A 21,808-nucleotide genomic window follows, 5' to 3' on the forward strand; every position below is an offset into this window, starting at 1 on the left:
AAATGGATGGAGGGATGGATAGATAATTTACATATTTCTATGTCTGTGGACTTATTGTTTAATTAATTCTGTTTATATAGCATCCAGTAATTGGTGCTTCTTTTGTATCATTTCAGCTTTACAAAATCCTTTCATGAGAATGACGACAACAGTAAAGAGCATTCAGCTTTACTCCAGCCTCTGTTATCTATCTGTCAATTTGTGTACAGACACACACACTGAGGACAGAAAAACAGATGTTGGTACTTTAGAAAAACTGGACAGAGAAATTTCATAGCTGGGTCAAGGCTAGCGACCTGAAAAATATGTAAATTCAATCGGTACATCTGACTGGATTTATTCCATCATGGGTCTCTTTACATCACCCTCCCTACCAACAACATCCATCCATTTTCTTTGCCGCTTATCCCTTTCGGGGTCGCGGGGGGGCCGGAGCCTATCTCGGCTGTCAACGGGCAGGAGGCGGGGTACACCCTGGACCGGTCGCCAGTCGATCACAGGGCAACATATACAGACATACAACCATTCACACTCACACTCACACCTAGGGGCAATTTAGAGTCACCAATTAACCTAATGAGCATGTTTTTGTTCTGTGGGAGGAAGCCGGAGTACCCGGGGAGAACATGCAAGCTTCACACAGAAAGGCCTGACCCGGAAATCGAACCAGCGACCTTCTTGCTGTGAGGCACGCGCACTACCTGCTGCGCCACCATGCAGCCCCCTACCAACAACAGACTTGATGTATTTAAAAATAATAGTTCCAGCTGCTATGTGGATTTATTGCAACATATTGACCTCGAGGGTCTGTGGCAGGTACCTTCGATGGAGATTTCATACCCACATGCGTGTTATAACATTCCTCAAGAGTTGGCCTGCTTTGATTGGAGGACAAAAACCAGAGACTGAGAGCAAGATCCAAAATCAAAGGTTTAACAGAGGCTATTATGGCAACCTGAGTGTGCTGAGGTTAGAGCTGGATGCATTCCTTAGAAAAACTGGTTCTGATATATATGTATTTACAGTGGAGCACCATTCAAAAGAGATTTGAATTTCAGACTGGAGGTCAATGCTTCGACGCTTTTTCCCACCCACGACTTACATGTTGGCCATAAAACCCGAAGAATCTCGGGTGAAGGTGAAAACTTCCTCCATCCCTGATGATTCCTGAATATGTAACCAAGAGAATCTTTTCCTGGGAACGATGCCACAAAGCCTTCACCAGAAGAAGAGGTCTGTCAACCTTCAACTTTGTCCACCATGATGTGGAATACTTGGCCCTGTGTCAGGACAGCCGACAGGCGCCTACAGTGTAACCACGGTGTGTCCGTCACAGAATTTTACAATATGTTTACAGCTATGGACACCTGAAAGATTTACATCTGAGTATCAACAGTTCAAATCAACAGAATTTGAGCAGTGATACTCTTTTTAATCTCAAAACTGGCGACACACACGCATACATATATAACAACAGTCTCAATAAATATATCCACTGATGCCTCCTTGTGCTTGTTGCGTTGACAGATTTGACCAAAATGACAAAGACTGAAGTTTGACATTTCCAATACAGTTTTATTTTGGTAAGTTTGTAAGAACAAGTGTCTGAATAGCTGAAACATGTACATTATTTGAATGACAGATATAAAACATGTGTACGAACCATGCAAACTTTGACCAGATATGATCAGCCTCCTATCACTGAACTGGTGTTGAAACCACCACACGACACATGCAATAGGTCGATTTTCACCCCGTGAGAGATAGAGAGAGAGGAGTGGCACAGTGTATGACTGCTAGTGTTTGCAGCCTGTACATGCAGAGCAGACACAAAGACAGAGCAGACTGATGGTGGAAGTGCACAATAAAATGATAAATATAATGTATTGATCAATGCTTTGGATAAAAACAATAAAACAGTGCTCAGGCATAGAAAGCAAGACACAGAGCACAGCTGGCTGATGGTTTCTCGTTGTGAGATGACAGTGTTAACCATTGCACCACTGTGCAGGCTCAGTAACAGGTATTAAATGACACAAAGATTAATCAAGCGTTCACTTTTATGGTGACTCCACAGAGAAGCAGGCTTGTGAGTGGAGGGTCGTCAGTTCCATCAGCAGAGCAGCAGTTTAATTGAAGGAAAATGCACAACCTCAGCCGCAGTGTTATCACTTTAAAAGAGCTATTTTCTTTCTTTTTTTTTTCTTCTTTTTTATCTCAGGTCCACTTGCAAGCTACTTTTGGAACTGTCAACCATATCACATGGCTTTCAGAGGAACTGGTGTTGCGTAATGCGGCTGTTTGACAGTGTGAACACACTGTTGCATTTTCAACCCTTTGTCCTCAGCATATGTTTGTGTTTGATAAGCACACTTTCTGTCTTGTTTAGAATGATTTAATATTTTTCTTATTTTTGGAGCTCAAAGTAATTACACCATGAGCATTCCAATTATTCATTTGTGAGTAGGTTAGAGCAGCATTGTGTGACAAAGTCTAATCATTCTTGTACTCTTTGAATAACTTAAGTTCCAATACACACAGAGTAGATCAGTCTCTGTCTCTTTGCTCTGCTGCAGAGTTCAAGTCTGCTGAACCTTTGTACAGCCAAAACACACTGATCTGATAAGACCCAAAGTGTTCTCTTGCAGAAATTCAAAGCCTTATGTACACATACCATAAGTCTGCAAGGCTGTAGAATTAACGTGATTACAATTTCTAATGATATAATGATGACAGGGGAAGGTCAAGATCTGAAAAAGCTAGTAGTTAAAATTTAATGTACAACACAGAACGTTTCCAGCAGATTTTATCAAACATTTCAAAAACACATTTTCTATACTGTGTTCCTAAACTTTAAATCACTGACCCATTTCTCCATCGTGCTGTGGCCAAATCTGTTTTATGCCACCTTTGTATAACTGGGTAACATATTTTGGCTTTATTGTTAATGAAATCAAAAGAATATTTTGATCATTTGTCTGCTTTTATCCCAGGAACACTTCCGTCACGTTGAATTTTGAAACTCAATACAGGAAGTGCTGCTGTGTGTTTAGGCTAACTTGACACACCAAGCTAGAGCTCGCGAGATTTGCGATGGCTGTACAGTCTCGCTGTCTATGGTCTCACTGTTCCGGAAAGCTTGAAGGCTGTTCTTATAGTTCGAAGAACTGAATAAGGTAAGTAATAAACACCTGAGCGTCGTTTACGTACAGAAAAGTGACGTTACAGCTGCGTAAATACCAATCCTCACTGAGGACAGTGTGGAGGAGTGTCATATCCTGTTTGTCTGTGTGATGGATTATTATATACACTTGATCAGTTATCCGCATTCCTATAGAATTTTGGATTAATAATAGTCGTTGAAAGAAGTTGCAATTGAATTGAATTGAAGTTGAATCTTTACTTAAGTAAAAAATAATAATAATAATAAAAATAAAAATAAAAATTGCGGTGTAATGATATCCCGTTATTATTTCCAGTCCTGCAAAATGTGTCCTTCACATTAAAATGTAGTTTACCAAAGTAAAATAATTTAAAATCAGCGGTGCACCTAACTTTTTTAGTCAGCCATTGAGGTGGTAGATGATGAAGATACACATTGTTGAGTTTCCAGCCTCAGTGCAACAGCTTGCTTTGGGGTCAAATGTTTCTGTCACCATCTTTGACAGGTGAATGTGGATCAGGGCTCAGAGATGAGTATGTGACAGATGAGTTCTGTACTTGGTTTTTTCTTATGATCAGATGTGAGATGTCGCTGCACTGCTCAGTAACAGAGAGCTTGTACTCAGCAGCTGTCATTCCTTGTGTCCGTGGTTATGCAGATGGGAAGGATGAGAGTCTGCTGATAAGAAGAAGACAGCCAATCATGCAAAAACTGCAAAAACTGCAAGAGGTAGTTTCACTAGAAAATTCACTCCCACATTTCAGTCACAGGTCTGAAATATGACCCTAAAAATCCATTTCCTGTATTCATTTTTTCAAAATTGCCCTCCCTCTCTGTAGGAACGATTATGATACCCGGAGGACCAGAAACTGGTTTATAAGATCCAGCACTTATGACTGAGTGGGTCCAGAGAAATCCATGACAAAATACCTGAAGTATGCACCAGGGAGGGTGAGTGGTTTTTGAGAGTTTGTCTCTTTTAAGTAATAATGTAACTTACTCACTGTAATGTAACATCAACTGTGATCTGTGTTGACTTTAAAAGTGTGAGTGGGAGGAAATTTCAGGATATGTGGATGTCATTGGCTGTGATGATCAGTCGTATTTATACACGACCGCTGTATCAAGATTTGGTGATTTCTCCGCCAGTGTTTTTGTTCTGACAACATGAAGTCCACACAGCTGCCGTCCTCTCTGCTCCTCATGCTTCTGCTCTTGGAGGTGAGCCATGTGTCGTCTCAGGAACGAAGCCGGCCGAATTTTGTCCTGATGATGGTGGATGACTTAGGAATTGGAGACCTGGGTTGTTATGGCAATACAACACTGAGGTAAAAACATGTTGCTGTTTCTTCTGTGGGGCTAGAAGGATTGAGTATAGTTTTACTACTGTGGCTTAGCGAGCTGATTCACATGGAACAGTCATGCTTTTTAGCTCCATTCCTCCCATTTTGGAATGGCTAATTAATTTCACTGAAGCATCACTGCTTTCACTGCAGCATGTGCATGATGTGTTTGTTGTGTTCTTCAAAAAAGCATGGCAGGTGCATGTGTGTGATTAATAAAGTAAAGTTCTTATTCTCTCTCTCTCTCTCTCTTCTAAATCCCTTTGACTGTGGTTCTTGGCACCACCAGCTCCACTGTTGTCATGGGGAGGGTGTAGACAGTCACCTCTGATGCTCATGCCTCCAGGCATGCATCCTAACCAACCAGTTGGACCAGCTTTCCACCCAAAAACATAGCCAACAATCACAGCTAAACAGTGACACGGTGCTTGTTCAGCCCTGACATACCAACATGTCTGCTATGAATGAATGACCAAGCCAGAGGGACCACTACCTGGCATGGAACCCCATTACCCGAACTCTCATTCCAATCATACCACGAGCATTTAGGCTGACAAAAACCCAAGAAATACACCCAAACTGCGAAGCCAAGGGCCAGAAGAAATATTGTTATCAGTTACCACTTTCCTCTCTAGTCATCCTAGTAACAGGAAGATAATCAATCACACTGGATCTTTGGACATTCTGCAAAGGAAAACGGGCTCTGAGGTCTGCTTTTGCCTGCTACTGGAAAAACTGAGCGACTGTCAGTCACAACACATATTCAAACACGGCCCCCTGCCAACCTTGAGGAAAGGACCTCAAGGACCTTAGTCCTGATAATTATCTATTGCTGACCGTCACACTGTATTTCCTGATGCTAATCCGATCTCAACAGACTAAAAGGAAATTTTTGGTTCAAAAGAAATTCCTAAATGGCAAGGCTAAAGCAGTGTTCTGTAATATTCTAAGATCATTTGAGTCTCACAGCGGTGACTTCTCTTTGAATGCCATGGTAGAAAACTTTAACACTGCCTTATCATTTGTTGTAAATACTTTTGCTGCACTAAAGATTAAAAATAGAACCCCATGGTTAAACAATAACAGTGTTAATGAGGTTAAGATAACCTGTAGAGCAGATGAATGTTAAAACAACAAACAAACAAACAAACAAACAAACAAACAAACAAACAAACAAACAAACAAAAACCCCACTGAGAGACTTAAGTCCATTCAAAACTCTGCATCTTAGCTATTAAACAGAACTTAGAGGAGAGAGTCTGGTTATTCTGGTTTTAGCTGCTTTGCACTGACTTCCTGTAACATGTAGCGTGCTAACCCATAAGATATCAAAGAATAAAGCCCACTAAGTATTTTAAAAATAAAGCTAAAAGCTTATGTTTCTAGCAGTGACTTTCCTGATACAGGCCTCAAACTGGATATGCACCTGACTTTGGTGTGAGATGTCCAAGATGCTATAACAGTGTTGAAATAGGGCTGCGACTGAAGATTGTTTTCATTATTTATTAGTTTGCAGATTTTCTAATGGGAGAAACCATTCACAATTTGTCAGTAGCCATGGCGATGCCTTCAGTTTGCTTGTTTCGCTTAAGATATTCAAGTTACCGTCACAACAACCCCACATTGGAGCAGAGAATTGTTGGTCTCTTTGCTTGACAAATGGCTTTTTTTGGTCAGTCAACTAATCGTAGCAACTATAGTTTTAAATATGTGTGCTTTTATGTACTTTTAGATCGGACACCTTGATGATGCCTGAATGAAAAGGTTTACATCTGTTCTCTCTGAGTGCTGAACCTGCCGTGTTACTGCTGATGAACTGTGATTTGCAGGACCCCCAATATTGACCAGCTGGCACAGGAGGGGGTGAAGCTGACCCACCACATTGCTGCAGCGAGTCTCTGCACTCCCAGCAGGGCAGCGTTCCTCACCGGACGATACCCGATTCGATCAGGCCAGTTCAAAGACACCACTTCCTATAGAGACTGAATCATTCTGTTTTTTCTTCTCACATTCGCACAATAATTATATTTTCAAATAAAACTTGAAAGCCCTAAACTCTTATGTGATTTTTTTCCCCCTCATTTTCCTCTTTAACAGGTGTCGCTGGTGACGGCAAAGCCGGTGTCTTTATATTCACTGCAGCATCTGGAGGTCTTCCCAGTCACGAGCTTACCTTTGCTAAGATTGCCAAACAACAAGGCTATGAGACAGCTCTTATTGGTAATTTCACAAGTTTTTGAGCGTGTTTCTTGCTGCTGGTGACACCTTTAGGGTGGTTATTTCAGATTGAACACATTTGCTGTGTGATAAAGCTGCATTTATATACTAAATGTGGAAAATTGTCTTCCTAATCCAGCGATTAGGTTTTAAAACTGTGTTATTTATTCATCACGTTCGTACAAGAATCAGACCACTGCTACCACTAACTGTTTTTTCTGTCTCCCTTTTGTTCCCAGGAAAATGGCACCTAGGACTGAACTGTAAGAGCAGCGACGATCACTGCCACCACCCCAGCATCCATGGCTTTAACTATTTCTTTGGTATCCCTTTGACCAACCTGCGAGACTGCCAGCCTGGACATGGCACTGTGTTCCAACTCCATAAATATTTACCATATAGTACACTGTCCATTGTCTTGGCCACTGCAGCCTTACTTCATTACATCGGCGTCATCACCATCCGCAGAGGGCTGATTCTGAGCCTGCTGTCCCTGTTGGTCGTTGTCATGGCTCTGATCGCGGGATTCATCATGGTTATCCCATACTTCAACTGCGTCCTCATGAGGGACCACAGAGTCGTGGAGCAGCCGTTCGCACCTGAAAACCTAACACAGAGGATGACTCAGGAGGCAGTGGACTTCATCGAGAGGTACAAGTGGCACACAGCTGTACTTGTTTCTACATGTTCTCTAATTAGTGCTGTCAATCGATTAAAATATTTAATCGCGATTAATCTCATGAATGTCATAGTTAACTCGCGATTAATCGCAAATTAATTGCACATTTTTATCTATTCTAAATGTCCCTTGAATTATTAATAGTGTTATATTTCACACTAACATTTGAATGAATCGAATCTCACACAATTTAACACTGTCGATAAACTGATGACAAAAAAAATAAATACTTGGTTACAAAAAATCCCTTCAACAACCCTTTCTAAGGGATCAAAACAGGGTGATCCAAAATAAAGTTACAAAGTGCACACCATTGTAAACTAGGACTCCGACCCCGTTTTTGTTTTCATGCGGTTTGGCCTCTTGTTTACACACAAACAGAGTTTTTTTCACAGAAAATGATCCTTTTTAAAAACTCCGGCCAAAGTGGAGATTTCTGAAAACGCTGGCTATTCGTCAGCGGGTAAACAGGGTTAAACGGCGTTTCAGGTTCCGAAACGTCGCAACATGCGACTGAATACTTAACGTCATGTGAGCGACCTATGTTTACACTCGCGTCCATAGGTTTGGCATAGTTATGATGCGCTCGACAGTGTGTTTATCCGGGTTCATGTAAACGACAGCATTTTTGAAAACGATGTTGTGTGCCCAATGTTATTTTTGAAAACGGAGGGGCTAAAATATCTGTTTTCCAAAATACCCTGCTACGTGTAAATGTAGGGTCAGGCTATAGTGCAGTTAAAGCATGGCTTAAACTTTCCTTTCTTAAGTTTCCTTTGAACATAACAGCATCCATATGCCTCTGCTGTCGAAAGCCATCCATTGTCGCCTGGTTTTGACAAAGAGGCGGCGGAGAATTCGCATTCGCCGTGTGCTTGGCCATCAAGTGGTATTTCAGACTGGATGTGCTACGGGGATAATTCAGTTCACACCAACAATACACACAGATAATCAGAATCAGAATCAGAAATCCTTTATTAATCCCCGAGGGGAAATTGTTTTCGTTGCAGTGCTCCTTACAGGAATGGAATTAGAATAAAATTAGAAAACAGAGAACAGAGAGAAAACTATATATCCATCCATCCATCCATCCATCCATTTTCTATGCCGCTTATCCCTTTCAGGGTCGCAGGGGGGCCGGAGCCTATCTCGGCTGTCAATGGGCGGGAGGCGGGGTACACCCTGGACCAGTCGCCAGCCGATCGTAGGGCACATACACACAACCATTCACACTCACACCTAGGGGCAATTTAGAGTCACCAATCAACCTAATGAGCATGTTTATGGTCTGTGGAAGGAAGCCGGGGTGCCCAGAGAGAACCCACGCATGCACGGGAAGAACATGCAAACTTCACACAGAAAGGCCCGACCCGGGAATCGAACCTGCGACCTTCTTGCTGTGAGGCAAGGCATGCGCACTACCTGCTGCGCCACCGTGCAGCAGAACTATATATATAAAAAGCAAATATAAAAACAAATATTAATATCGAGAATATATATATATATATATATAAAACAAAATATACCACAAAATATAGACAGAATATAAAACAATATATATATACTGAGAAAAAATAAACAGTATATACAAACAGGTGTGCTAAGTATGAATGTGCAAGTTGTGATGTGCAAAGTTTAGTCAGATATGTAACAGATGAGTGAAAAGTCCAAGGGCCATTCAGAGGGAGGAGTTGTGCAGGTTGATGGCCACAGGCAGGAATGATTTCCTGTAGCGTTCAGTCCTTAGTTTTGGTGGTATGAGTCTTTCACTGAACGTACTCCTGTGTCTGGCCAGCACATCATGAAGTAGGTGTGAGATGTTGTCCATGATAGACCTCAGCTTATTCAGCATCCTCCTCTCTGACACCACCGTCAGAGAGTCACACTCCATCCCCACAACGTCGCTGGCCTTGCGGATCAGTTTGTTGAGTCTGTTGGCGTCTGCCATCCTCAGCCTGCTGCCCCAGCACGCAACGGCATAGAGAAAAGCACTTGCCACCACAGACTCATAGAAAATCCTGAGCATAGTCCGGCAGATTTTAAAGGACCTCAGTCGCCTCAGGAAATAGAGACGACTCTGGCTCTTCCTGTAGAGAGCGTCAGTGTTCTTAGCCCAGTCCAGTTTATTGTCAATATGTACCCCCAGGTACTTGTAATCCTCCACAATGTCCACACCAACCCCCTGGATGGAAACAGGGGTCACAGGTGCCTCGGTTTTCCTCAGGTCCACTACCACTTCCTTAGTCTTCGCCACATTTAGTTGCAGATGGTTCTGCTCACACCATGTGACAAAGTTGTCCACAGCAGCCCTGTACTCATCCTCATCACCCTTGCTGATACATCCAACTATGGTGGCAGGTCTCTGTGCAATAATTGAAGTCTGTGGTGTAGAGGGTGAAGAGGAAGGGAGAGAGAACAGTCCCCTGCGGGGCCCCCAGTGTTGCTGACCACTCTGTCTGACACACAGTGTTGCAGGCGCACATACTGTGGTCTGCCAGTCAGGTAGTCCACTATCCAGGACACTAGGGGGGCGTCCCCCTGCATCGCTGTCAGCTTGTCACCCAGTAGAGCTGGACGACTGGTGTTGAATGCACTGGAGAAGTCAAAAAACATGACCCTCACAGTGCTCGGCTTGTTCAGGTGGGCGTAGACACGGTTGAGCAGGTAGATGATGGCGTCCTCAACTCCAAGTCGGGGCTGATAGGCGAACTGGAGGGGGTCCAACAGTGGCGTGACCATGGGCCGGAGCTGCTCCAGGACGAGTCTCTCCAGAGTCTTCATAATGTGGGAGGTCAGTGCCACAGGTCTGTAGTCCTTTGAGTCCTTGGGCCGTGATGTCTTTGGCACAGGAACAAGGCACGACGTCTTCCACAGCATGGGGACCCTCTGGAGACTTAGGCTTATGCTGAAGACATGGTGAATAACTCCACACAGCTGGGGGGCACAGGCTTTGAGCGCCCTGGGGCTGACACCATCAGGGCATGGAGCCTTGTTTGGGTGGAGTTTCATCAGCTGTCTTCTGCTGGAGTTTCCACTCCAGCTTCCTCCTGTATTTCTCCTTAGCCTCCTTGATTTTCACCTTCAGTTCCTCCTCCCTGTTACCAGCTCTGAAAGCCCTCCTTCTGATTGAGGATGCCTTTGATGTCCTTTGTCACCCACGGCTTGTTATTTGGATAACAATGGACAGTCCTGGCTGGGACAGTGGAGTCCACACAGAAAGTGATGTTGTCCGTGATGCACTCTGTGAGCCCGTCAATGTCCTCCCCATGCGGCTCACAGAGTGCCTGCCAGTCTGTCACCTCAAAACAGCCCTGCAGTGTCTCACGTCTCCTCTGACCATCTCCTCACTGTCCTTGTGGTCGTAGGCTGGATCTTCACCAGAGGCACATAACAGGGAGTGAGGTGCACAAGACTGTCATCTGACCTGCCCAGAGGGGGGAGGGGGGAGCAGCTGTATGCATCCTTGACGTTAGCATACAGCAAGTCCAGGGTTCTCTCCTCTCTTGTGGGACAGCTCACATACTGAGTGAAATTGGACAGTGTTGTTGCCATGGTGACGTGGTTGAAGTCACCCAAGATAGTGATGAATGCACTCGGGTGTTGAGTTTGCAGACGGGCCATGATGAATGATGTCACATGTCGCCGTTGGGTTGGCAGAGGGGGGGGGATGTACACAGCAACGATGATGGCACGTGAAAACTCCCTGGGCAAATAATATGGCATCCTCTGTGTGTTTTCCTCCAGATTTCAGCAGGGATCTCTGATGTTCTGGCCGACAAGCCGGCCGGCCTCAGCGCGATCAGCGCGATCAGCTGATCTCTGGAGTAAACAACGCGCTGCACATCGGTGCAGTGTCCCAGTGAGAGTAGTAATTCCAACGTGAAAAAACAAACCAGAACTCTCTCGGCCAACATGTTTGGAGAGGGCATAGCTTCAGAATGACTCTCTTAAAATTTCAAGTATTAATAATAAAGAAAAAAGCAAAAGAATTAGTAAAACTAAGAAACGAAACAGGAGCGACTGCAGCAGGCTGCATGCACGGTCGGCGCATGCGCACTGGGTCTTGTCAGTCTTGTCTTTGCCCATCTGGCAACTTTTTGAAACCAAACTTTCCATTCAGAATCTTGTTCGCATCCAATTCGGCATTTCGCGCTTAACATCCACACAAACCGGTAGCCTACTCTTTTACAGCTAGCGAGCGCAAGACCAAACACGTGCGTGGGGCGTGCCTATTGTTTGTTTCCGGTTTACAACCGGATCCTGTAGTTTTTCTTACGTTACTAGCAGTGGCCACAGCTTATAAAAAACTACAAGTTCACTAGGTCACGAAGAGCGTTAATCTCGCGATAAAAAAAAATGACGCCATTAAAATTGATTTGTATTAACACGTTAATAATGCGATATTTTTGACAGCACTATTTCTAATGTTACACACAGCAGTTAAGAGAGTGAGCGCTTTTAGGGACAAGAACAAAGCTGTTTCTTCAAATAATTGGATAAAGCTGCAATGAATTACTGTCCTCTCTGAAATGCCGCACTGTGCCTGCATTTGAGTGTTTTTATCAAAACCTCAGCTCTGACAAAGAAAAACCCATTATTATTATTAATTCCACTGTATTTATTTTAATGCTGGTAAACTATATTTTCTGTTCTTCCAGGAACTCGGAAAGGCCGTTCCTGTTGTTTTTCTCTTTCCTCCATGTGCACACGGCCCTATTTACTTCAGCGGCGTTCAGAGGAACGAGTAGTCATGGCATTTATGGAGATGCTGTCCATGAAGTGGACTGGATTGTGGGTAGGTCAGCAGAGTCCTCTCTAATTAAAGGACAAGTCTGGTATTATTCTTTGTTTTTTGGATTGTTGACAAATCCCATAAAAAGACCAAAACTGACACTGGCCGTCTCACAGTGCTTTCTGACTTCCCTACCGTGTCTGTCAGCTCCAAAGCCATTCGTTCATCCTTAAGATGTACATTTTTAAAAACAGCTAATAAATATAGGTTCATTTTTATAACAAGGTTCATTAATCCAATCCTGAAACAGCTGACCACTGTCCAATGTTACTCACATCCGAGGAACAGGGACTATTTTCAGAAGGGGATTAATACACATTTGGTGCAACAGTGTGGCTCATATATGCATTTTTTTTAGTTTTCTCAAGGGTTAAGATGTATCAGGCTGTGACACAGTGCTTGGATACATTCATTGCTGGTTGGACAAGATTTGTCGATTACAAGAAAAACATGGACTTATCCTTTAATTAATATGATTTGGGCTGAAATGAAAGACCAGTTTTGTCTTTATGAAGTCAACAGTGCAGAGAAAGTGTGCTCATGTTACCTGCATATCATTTATGGCTCTACAGGCAGCTTGTTGCTTTGCCGTTTAGTTAAAAACATGACTTCTTCCATTTTTTTGCAGTGGATTTGAAGTCAGATCACATACAGTACAAAGATGTTACCGAGTTGTATCTATCCATGCAAATGATTTTGGTCCGGGTTATTTGTCTATTTGCCTCCACCCCAACACAGAGGATGAACTGAACTTAGTTTGTGCTGCTCACAGCAGCAGCAGAAAAATGACACATTTAAAAAATTCAACAGCAACTTGTCTTTCCAGAATCCTTGTCCTTGCTCTGGATAATCCAGGTCACACTGCCAGCAGTTTTAATATGGGCTGTAGTATGGTAGGAAGGCACTCTAATAAAGAGACTGATATGCAAAAGCTCAGCACACAAAACTCATTTTTGGCTAGATGCCACAGGAGGCAAGTGAGACAGTGTATCATTTGTAATTGGGATGGACATAATCTACAGGGAGGACATGGTCTCAGTATTGCAGCAAGAACCTTTACATTTTATGTACATGCATGTGGCTTTTTGTGTCTGTGAGTCTGCAGGAAAGCATCTGTAACATCACCTGCAGGTTCCCGAGGGGCTTTTTAAAGCCTGGATTTGTTTACCACTGTGGCAGCACCACAGCTTCGTCTGACAGCCTGAGGCCCCTTTTTTCATTTTAGAAACCCACATTCATATTTGAAGCATTGTATTCCCCCTCAAGCTCATCGGTTTTGCTCATACTGAGCTTCAGGTGATCGTCGTTGTGCCATGTGACGAAGCTCTCTGTCAGTCCTCTGCGCTCCTCAGACATGGATATTAACTGAGACTTGACTGGTTGGCATAAGTATACAACCGCAAGGTAGTAATTCTATGTCATAATACTCTGTAAACTCCTGAAATAACGTCAGCTAGTCCTTCATTATAATAAGGTTTTGTTGTAATAATTTGAAATAGTTGACTTTCTCTCTGCTCTAATTGCTTTTCAGCCTCAAGGACAAGGCTTCCACATGACATGATCCCACAATGGACTGAATGTGGGGGGCTGTTTTCTGAATGAATATGTAATTACCCCAATTATTTTAGCTTGAGGAGTATTATGTCAGCACAAAAGAGGAAGGCAACAATTGCTTTGTGCTTTGCTTGCTCAGTGGGGAAGAACTGGAACTTACTTTTCTTCCTGCCTCGTTTTCTTCAGCTGTCCAGAGCTGCAACAGTAGTTAAAAGGAATTATGCATGATAAAATCTTGGTGACATTTATGAGGTTGAAAAGTTCAATTTCCTGCACTTCTGACCCCAGCCAGCGTCACTTGAATGTGGGTAGTCTCATTCTCTTAAAACCATGCTTTCTGGGCCATCAAGCAGTTGCTGTATACTCCACGTACACTCTGTGAAGAACGGTGGTCAGGACAACATTTATTGTCCCAAATGCCACATTCTGGATTTATTGTTAAACATGCATTAATCGATACTTTCATATTTACAATGGATGAAATTACTGTGTGTGTTGTGAAAAGTGCTTGTTCCATCCTAATCCAACTGTCTCTTTTAAATGTCCATTAGATTGAGAGAGACTTCCTGGTTCAACTTTACCATAGTTGTGCATGCAGTGGTCAATTATAAATAGTTTATATGCATTTATTTGAAGTTTTGCTTAAGAATAAGTACTTTAAATAATGAGATGAACATGAGGAACATGAGTATTGTTGTTGTTGTTATTGTTGTGAACCTCTCCTTTAACCTCACAGTTTTTCAGTGTGCTGGGACACAGAAGAAACAAGAGAAAATGTGTCCAAACACATACAGACTAGTGTCTACCTTGTCTGTTCTCAGGTCAGATCATGCAGACCCTGGACAGACTCAGACTGAGAGAAAACACCCTGGTTTATCTGACTTCTGACCAGGGAGCTCACCTGGAGGAAATATCTGCCCGAGGGGAGGTCCACAGAGGATGGAATGGAATATATAAAGGTACATCCTTATGAAAAACCTGAATTTCTTTGGGATTTAATGCTGAATTTGTTTTTCTGTTGTTTTTTTTTTCAAAGAGTTCAGGACACGCATGAAGGATTTAGGCATTTATTGCAGCAGTACACATTTGACACATTTAATGACCATTCAAAATTCATATAAAACTAAATGCTAATATATTAGCATGAACACTCACTTCTTGTCACCCTCTTTGTTGCAATTATTAAATGTTATTAAAAATGAATGAAAAAACGTGAACCTCAAATGAAACATCTACATAATATAACATACAGCATTAGTTTTAATGACTGCATTAGAATTCAATAAAAAGTGGAATGGTCGAAATTACTGTCTGGGCCTTTAAATTGACACAATCCGTCAGCGATAACAAAACTTCTTAAACTACCCATCCTTAAAGGTAATTTAGAGTCTGATTATTCTTTCATATAGCCCTCTGAAATAAAGTAATACAGTTTTAAGGTCCACTAGTGATGTAGGTTTGCCAATGTCTTGACAGCTATTGGATGGATTGAAATTTGTGCGGACTTTCATGTCCCCCTCAGCATGAATTGTAATAACTTCGGTGATGATGTTAGGAAGCCCCACAGTCTCACTGCACAGTGGTCAGCACTGTCAACTCACACAAAGAAGGTCAGGACCTGTGGCTGTGTGTCCAGTTTCACGCTCACAGTCAGCTAACTGCACAGTGCCCCTGTCAAGGTGTACTCCACCTTTCAAAATAATGGTTTAATAATGCTTTCACTATCCTCATACAAAGGCTAAGATCTGGGTAATATTCATATTTCTTTCACCTCATCTGCTGAAGATCAAAAACTAACAAACTAACTTTGGACCTCAGCATTTCTCTTTCAGTCTCACAGCAATTTACATGACTGTAGATCTCATTCAATGGTATACTCTTATTTGGTGGTATGCTGTATTGTATACTATGGCAACAATGCATGTTAAGGCTTGTAACATGCCATGTGGCAGAGCTTAAATTTTAAATTAGTTTGAATTTGACAATTGACAATTACACTTACTTACTGAAGAGTACCTATAATTTTCTAGAAAGCAACTCATGCATGAATGTTACTTCTTCTGAAAACAGTGATGTAATTTGGTCCCACTCATAAGGAAAATGGTGAGGTTGTCCAACTGGTAAACTTCTTAAACTTCTTGAATTAATAAATTCAAATTTAAACCTTTTAATCAGAGTGTGTAACAGGTAAGCTGAACATGAAAAAATATATATATTATTATTTTATTATCATTCAGTTCAACATATATGGAGAATCGAATGTCCAATAATAAACTGAAAAATAAATGAATGTTGAATAAAACCTTTTCTTTCAAATACAGACATAACTAAACCTAAATCACTGTTTAAATGTAATTAGTGCAAAATTGCAAAGTTCCCTCCTGGAAAGTTTCCAGGAAATTATTAGGAAATTGACTTTCTGTGTGATGAGGCTAAAGATGTAGATCAGAAAAAAAGCATTTTCATTAAAATAAGAATATTTATTATTATGTCAGACTAGTGGTTTGTCCTCAGAGAGTCAGCAGCACAATCTGGATTTGACACAGGCTGTCAGACTGAGGCTCAGTGTGGAATCTTTCTGTTTGAACTCAGCAGACGTGATTCAAAGAACATTGGGTGTTTTGTAAGGCAACCACTGTCTGATATGCTCTTTTATGTCTGCGATTGGTCAGTCCCAAGACGCACATTCTACCTTTATTTACTAACCCAGCACTGTTTCCCGACCAGGCATGATGAGATTTTGGTAGCTGGATGAGAACTCTTTCATGACTTTGTGCTCTCTTCTTTCCTCTGAGCAGCAGGGAAGTCCACCAATTGGGAGGGAGGGATCCGGGTCCCAGGAATTTTGAGTTGGCCAGGGAGCATCCCTGCTGGCAGACAGGTCGATGAGCCCACGAGCAACATGGACCTATTTCCTACGGTGGTGCAGCTTAGCGGAGCTTCAATCCCAGAGGACAGGTGAGGCTGCACAGCAGTGACACAGCACTCCTGCAACGTGTCAGTCAAAACGAACGGAGCCTGAAATCTAGGTCGCATTTTAATGAAGGAGAGGCAAGGGGACCTTGTTTGGGCTCAGAGTAAGTGAGATGGTAACGAAGAGGGGGGTATGATGAGTACGTTAGGCATTGTCAGTAGGGCACTGCATTGAGAGTGAGATCCCACAGGTTCTGTAGCACTCAACAGAAATCTCGTGGGAGCAGGTGGTCATCCCACAGAAATCCCTCAGGACTCTCTTGGGATGAAAATTGTAGAAATCGGTTCTGGTGGTGCGGCTAGTTTATTAAGAATAAACACCACAAACAGATCGGACAAGTCATCCTACAAATATGTCAGTGTTTGTTTAAATGCAGAGTGGGAGAGCGTAAATTTGCTATGTTACTATATGCAATGGGATTGGAATCCTGTGGATCTTGCAGGAGTGGGCAATTTCCACACATTGCGGAAGAGGGTGTCAATGGTCAGATGTCCAGCAGGAGCAGGATTAATGACTTTAATTCACGCTAATGAGCAGCTGAAGGTGTTTGCGTCAGAGAGATGATTTACCTGTTGATTGTCGTTTGCTGGTTTGCAGGGAGATCGATGGTCATGACCTCATGGATCTACTTCAGGGGAGAGCTGAAAGGTCAAAGCATGAGTTTCTTTTCCATTACTGCAGCACCTACTTGAATGCAGTCAGATGGCATCCCCAAAACAGTAAGTCCAAACAGATGCACAAAGAGTTCCTGACACCATCTTTTGTATGAACTTGATGTGCACATATATGTATTGGAAAGAACTACACCGTCAGTTTAGCATGTTTTATCCCAGTAACTACAAATTCTACTCAAATATTAGAAGTTCTCAAATTGTGGGATTCGCCTCAACTGCTGTGAGAAGCTGGTCTTTACTTGAAACAAGCTTCTTCAAGAGAAGGGGATTTTTTTCTTAATTTGCTCATATTTTATAAGTGTATTTGATTCTATTAAGTAGAAGCCTCCCTTTTCGCGCTAACTCAGTACTTCCTCAATATTTAACTGCTGTCAGTAATTCAGTATTTAGGTCTTTCCACAGCACTAATTCCATTAGTACAATACAGTCAATTCAATTCAGTTTTATTTATATATCACCAAATCACGTCAGAAGTTGTCTCAGGACACTTTTCATATGGAGGTGGTACAGAATCCACAATGGACTATCTCAAGAGGCCTGAGCTGAAGGATTTGCAGTTGACCTCACAGTCCCCTGACCTCATAGAACTAGAGGCCTTTCACAGGAAGAATGGGTGAAAATCCTCCAAACAAGAATGCTTATTTGGGTCCAAAACAAGTTGTGGTAGTTGCCAGAGTTGGTGTTACCAAGTACTGATGCAGGATGCCCAAACTTCTGCTGCTGGCCCTTTTCAGTTTCTTGTTATTTTGCAACTGTAAAAGCTTCATTTAGTGGATTTATTTCTTGTTCTTCAGGTAGCTCAGTGTGGAAAGCCTTTTACTTCACACCAAACTTCTACCCAGAGAACGAGACGGTCTGTTTCCATACCCATATCTGCTTCTGCACGCCGGACTCCGTGACCTACCACGATCCTCCGCTGCTCTTCGATCTCTCAAGGGACCCATCAGAGACCACACCGCAAACTCCAGCCACCGAGCCGGCCTTCCACTCCATCCTGGCTGTGATTGAGGAAGCCGTGGAGAGGCATCGGCGATCGGTGAAGCCTGTGGAGAAACAGCTATCTGTGGGGAATGTGATATGGAAGCCCTGGCTGCAGCCCTGCCGCTCTACATTCAGTCAGCTCTGTCAGTAGGACGTGTCATTGGGCTACAACAGAAGATCAGTTGAATGATTGACAGTGGCACACAAGTCTTAGGGCGAAAACATTTGCTTTACCTGTTATCATGCTATCGTAGGTTGGATTTTCAGAGATGTTTTGTCAGTCCCCTAAAAGCTGGTCATCGTAGAGATGGGGCAATCATAGAGTGAAAATATTTATTTTCACAAGAGACCAGACAGAAAATGTAACAGACAAAGGGAAGCACTGCTGAAAGAGGGGGTGACGGTTTGACTCTTGATGTCCTACACAAAGGGGGTTTTGAACTGGGGCTTCCAGAATTGAAAAAAATACACTGAGTACAATACAGCTGTTTGATTGTTGATTGTTCCCAAAGTGGATTTTTGTGCCCTTCAAGCTGTCCAAACAGCATGTCCAAGAGTCTTTCTATTCAGTTTGGTGAAGGGGCATTTGTCCTCACACTTGTAGTAATGATTGCTTTAAACAACATTTTAATTCATTAAAACACAGATGATCCTGTGTCACGAGCTCGTCCAACCCTGTCTCATTATTATACCTGTTTGTCTCTGGCCGATCAGTGTAGAAAAGTCATCCCTGGCTGACGCACACTCTACAGCTCTCACCTTCCCACAAACTTTTCCCCCATTGTCCTGTTCTAGCTGCCAAGTTAGCCTGGTTGCTAACTTGGTAGCTAGATGTGGATTCTTTGATGATTCATCATTTTATCTTGAGACATTTGTGTGAAATTTCGTCATAATTAGCAAAAAAGTTCTTGAGTTATGGCCAAGTTTGTGTCAAAATTGAAGACATTCACTCAAAGCCTTGAGAGATCTGAGAGCATTTTCTGGTTTAAGTATCTGAATGATTTTTATGGATCGTCCATGTTTTTTAGGAGTTTGTACACACTAATATACAGTGCCTATCATAAGTATTCACCCCCTTGGATGTTTTCCCCTTTTATTGCATTCATAAATCAATCATGGTCAAAACAATTTGGCTTTTTTAACACAAAAATTTATTGGAAAAAACTCTTTAATGTCAAAGTGAAAACAGACTTCTACAAAGTAATGTCAATGAAATAAAAATATATAAAGAAATATGATTGTTTGCATAATTATTCACCCCCTTTTTAATTTAATGGTCTAATTCAATAGAGGTCCATCAAATTGTTGCCAATAGTCTCACAATTAGTGAAATGAAGATCACCTGTGTGATCTGAGTGGTGTGGGTGTGTTTCAAGTGATTGAGGTATAAAACACCTTTGTCTGAAGGGTCCAGAGACTGGTTGATCAGTATTCCTGGCTACCACTACACCATGAAGACAGAAGAACACTCCAAGCAACTCAGGGAAAGGGTTATTGAGAAGTACAATTCACGGGATGGATACAAAAAAATTTCCAAGGCATTGAACATCCCCCGCAGTTCATTGAAATCAATCATCAAGAAATGGAAGGAATATGGCACTTGTGTGAATCTGCCAAGATCAGGCCGCCCTCGTAAACTGAGTGACCGTGCAAGTAGGAGACTAGTGAGAGAAGCCACCAAGACCCCTACGACAATAGTTACAATTTCAGCTGCTGAAATGGGAGAGACTGTGCATATAGCAACTGCCGCCCGGGTTCTTCACCGGTCAAAGCTTTATGGGACAGTGGCAATGAGAAAGCCACTGTTGAAGAGAAGTCATATTAGATCTCGACTAGAGTTTGCCAAAAGGCATGTGGAAGACTCCATGGTCAAGTGGAAGAAGATTCTTTGGTCTGATGAGACCAAAATTGAGCTTTTTGGCCATCAGACAAGACGTTATGTTTGGCGGAAACCAAACACTGCACATCACCGAAAACACACCATCCCCACTGTGAGGCATGGTGGTGGCAGCATCATGCTTCACAGTGGGGATGTTTCTCAGCAGGCTTGCAGGCCCTGGAAGGCTTGTAAAGATAGAGGGCAGAATGAATGCTGCAAAATACACCGAAATCCTGGGGGACAATCTTCTTCAGTCTGCAAGAGAACTACGGCTTGGGAGAAGATTTATTTTCCAGCAAGACAATGATCCAAAGCATACTGCAAAAGCTACACAGGAATGGTTAAAAAAGAACCAGGTAAATGTTCTGGAGTGGCCGAGTCAAAGCCCAGACCTCAATCCTATAGAGAATTTGTGGCTGGACTTGAAAAGGGCTGTTCATGTCCGACAACCTGACAGAGCTTGAGCAGTTTTGCAAAGAAGAATGGAGCAAAATTGCAGTGGGCAGATGTACAAGACTGATTGAGACTTATCCACGCAGACTCACTGCTGTGATTGCAGCCAAAGGTGCATCTACAAAATACTGACTTGAAGGGGGTGAATAATTATACAAACAATTATTTTCATTTATATAATTTTCTTTCATTAACATTACTTTGTAGAAATCTGTTTCCACTTTGACATTAAAGAGTTTTTTCCAATAAATTTTTGTGTTAAAAAAGCCAAATTTTATTGACCATGATTGATTTATGAAAGCAATAAAAGTGTAAAACATCTAAGGGGATGAATACTTATGATAGGCACCGTAGGTTCATAAAAATATCACTTTGGAAGAAAGTGAAAATATTAAACAATGATGGACCAAATAGCTGAAATATGTTTTCTATTTGAATGTCCAGGCCCTACAGTGTCTGCTCATAAAAATTCTGACCCTTGGACAAATCCCTGGCATAGATGAGGGGTAAGACTACTCAACAGGGAACGAGTATAATGCATTTTCTTCATCATTTGCATGAATATGCCAAAGCATTTGCAATGTCTGGAACCAGCAACAGACTGAACCCACTACTGAACTTAAGACGGTCTAAATCAAAGCTGAATGTCGTGGCCACATGAAGCGTGATGCATTCACTTACTGTTGAACCATACATAATAAAGTGCCTTCAAAACACAAGGCAACAAGACTGCCTTCCTGCAGTGACTCAGTGCAGCTCACCCTTTGCACAAATTCAATTCTGAGCTGACACTCACACATTTTTCAGTGAATTTCAAAACACATTGTAAGTGCGTGCAGTGCTGTACAGTGAAGTCAGCAGCTGTAATAATTCCAGTAATAAATAGCCTGTTTCCACACAGCAGTCTCCTTAAGTGTTCCATTACTGAGGATGAATCATCCGGCATGACGAGCTGAAACAAAACATGTCAAAGAACCATTCACCCTGTAATTTGAGGGATGCTTTAATAGAGCCACATTCCCAGAATCTATCTATCTATCTATCTATCTATCTATCTATCTATCTATCTATCTATCTATCTATCTATCTATCTATCTAT

At 42.2% G+C, this 21,808-nt stretch overlaps 1 protein-coding gene across 2 annotated transcripts; it reads left to right on the plus strand.

Annotated features, from left to right (window-relative positions):
* Nucleotides 1-3,064: 3,064 nt before the first annotated feature.
* On the plus strand, nt 3,065-19,048 carry sts (steroid sulfatase (microsomal), isozyme S). Of its 2 annotated transcripts, none has more exons than XM_070958135.1 (12): nt 3,065-3,176; nt 3,822-3,892; nt 4,003-4,114; nt 4,313-4,491; nt 6,336-6,457; nt 6,604-6,726; nt 6,963-7,374; nt 12,061-12,197; nt 14,570-14,707; nt 16,547-16,706; nt 17,320-17,441; nt 18,191-19,048. In XM_070958135.1, the coding sequence occupies exons 3-12, from the start codon at nt 4,082-4,084 to the stop codon at nt 18,526-18,528; spliced, it is 1,764 nt and encodes a 587-aa protein (XP_070814236.1). In that variant the 5' UTR covers nt 3,065-3,176; nt 3,822-3,892; nt 4,003-4,081; the 3' UTR covers nt 18,529-19,048. The 2 variants fall into 2 exon arrangements, with proteins under 2 accessions (XP_070814236.1, XP_070814237.1); XM_070958136.1 differs by having other exon boundaries at nt 3,096-3,176; nt 3,742-3,892.
* Nucleotides 19,049-21,808: the final 2,760 nt, after the last annotated feature.

Source organism: Chaetodon trifascialis, chromosome 24 (assembly GCF_039877785.1).
Source record: "Chaetodon trifascialis isolate fChaTrf1 chromosome 24, fChaTrf1.hap1, whole genome shotgun sequence".
Lineage (NCBI taxonomy): Eukaryota > Metazoa > Chordata > Actinopteri > Chaetodontiformes > Chaetodontidae > Chaetodon > Chaetodon trifascialis.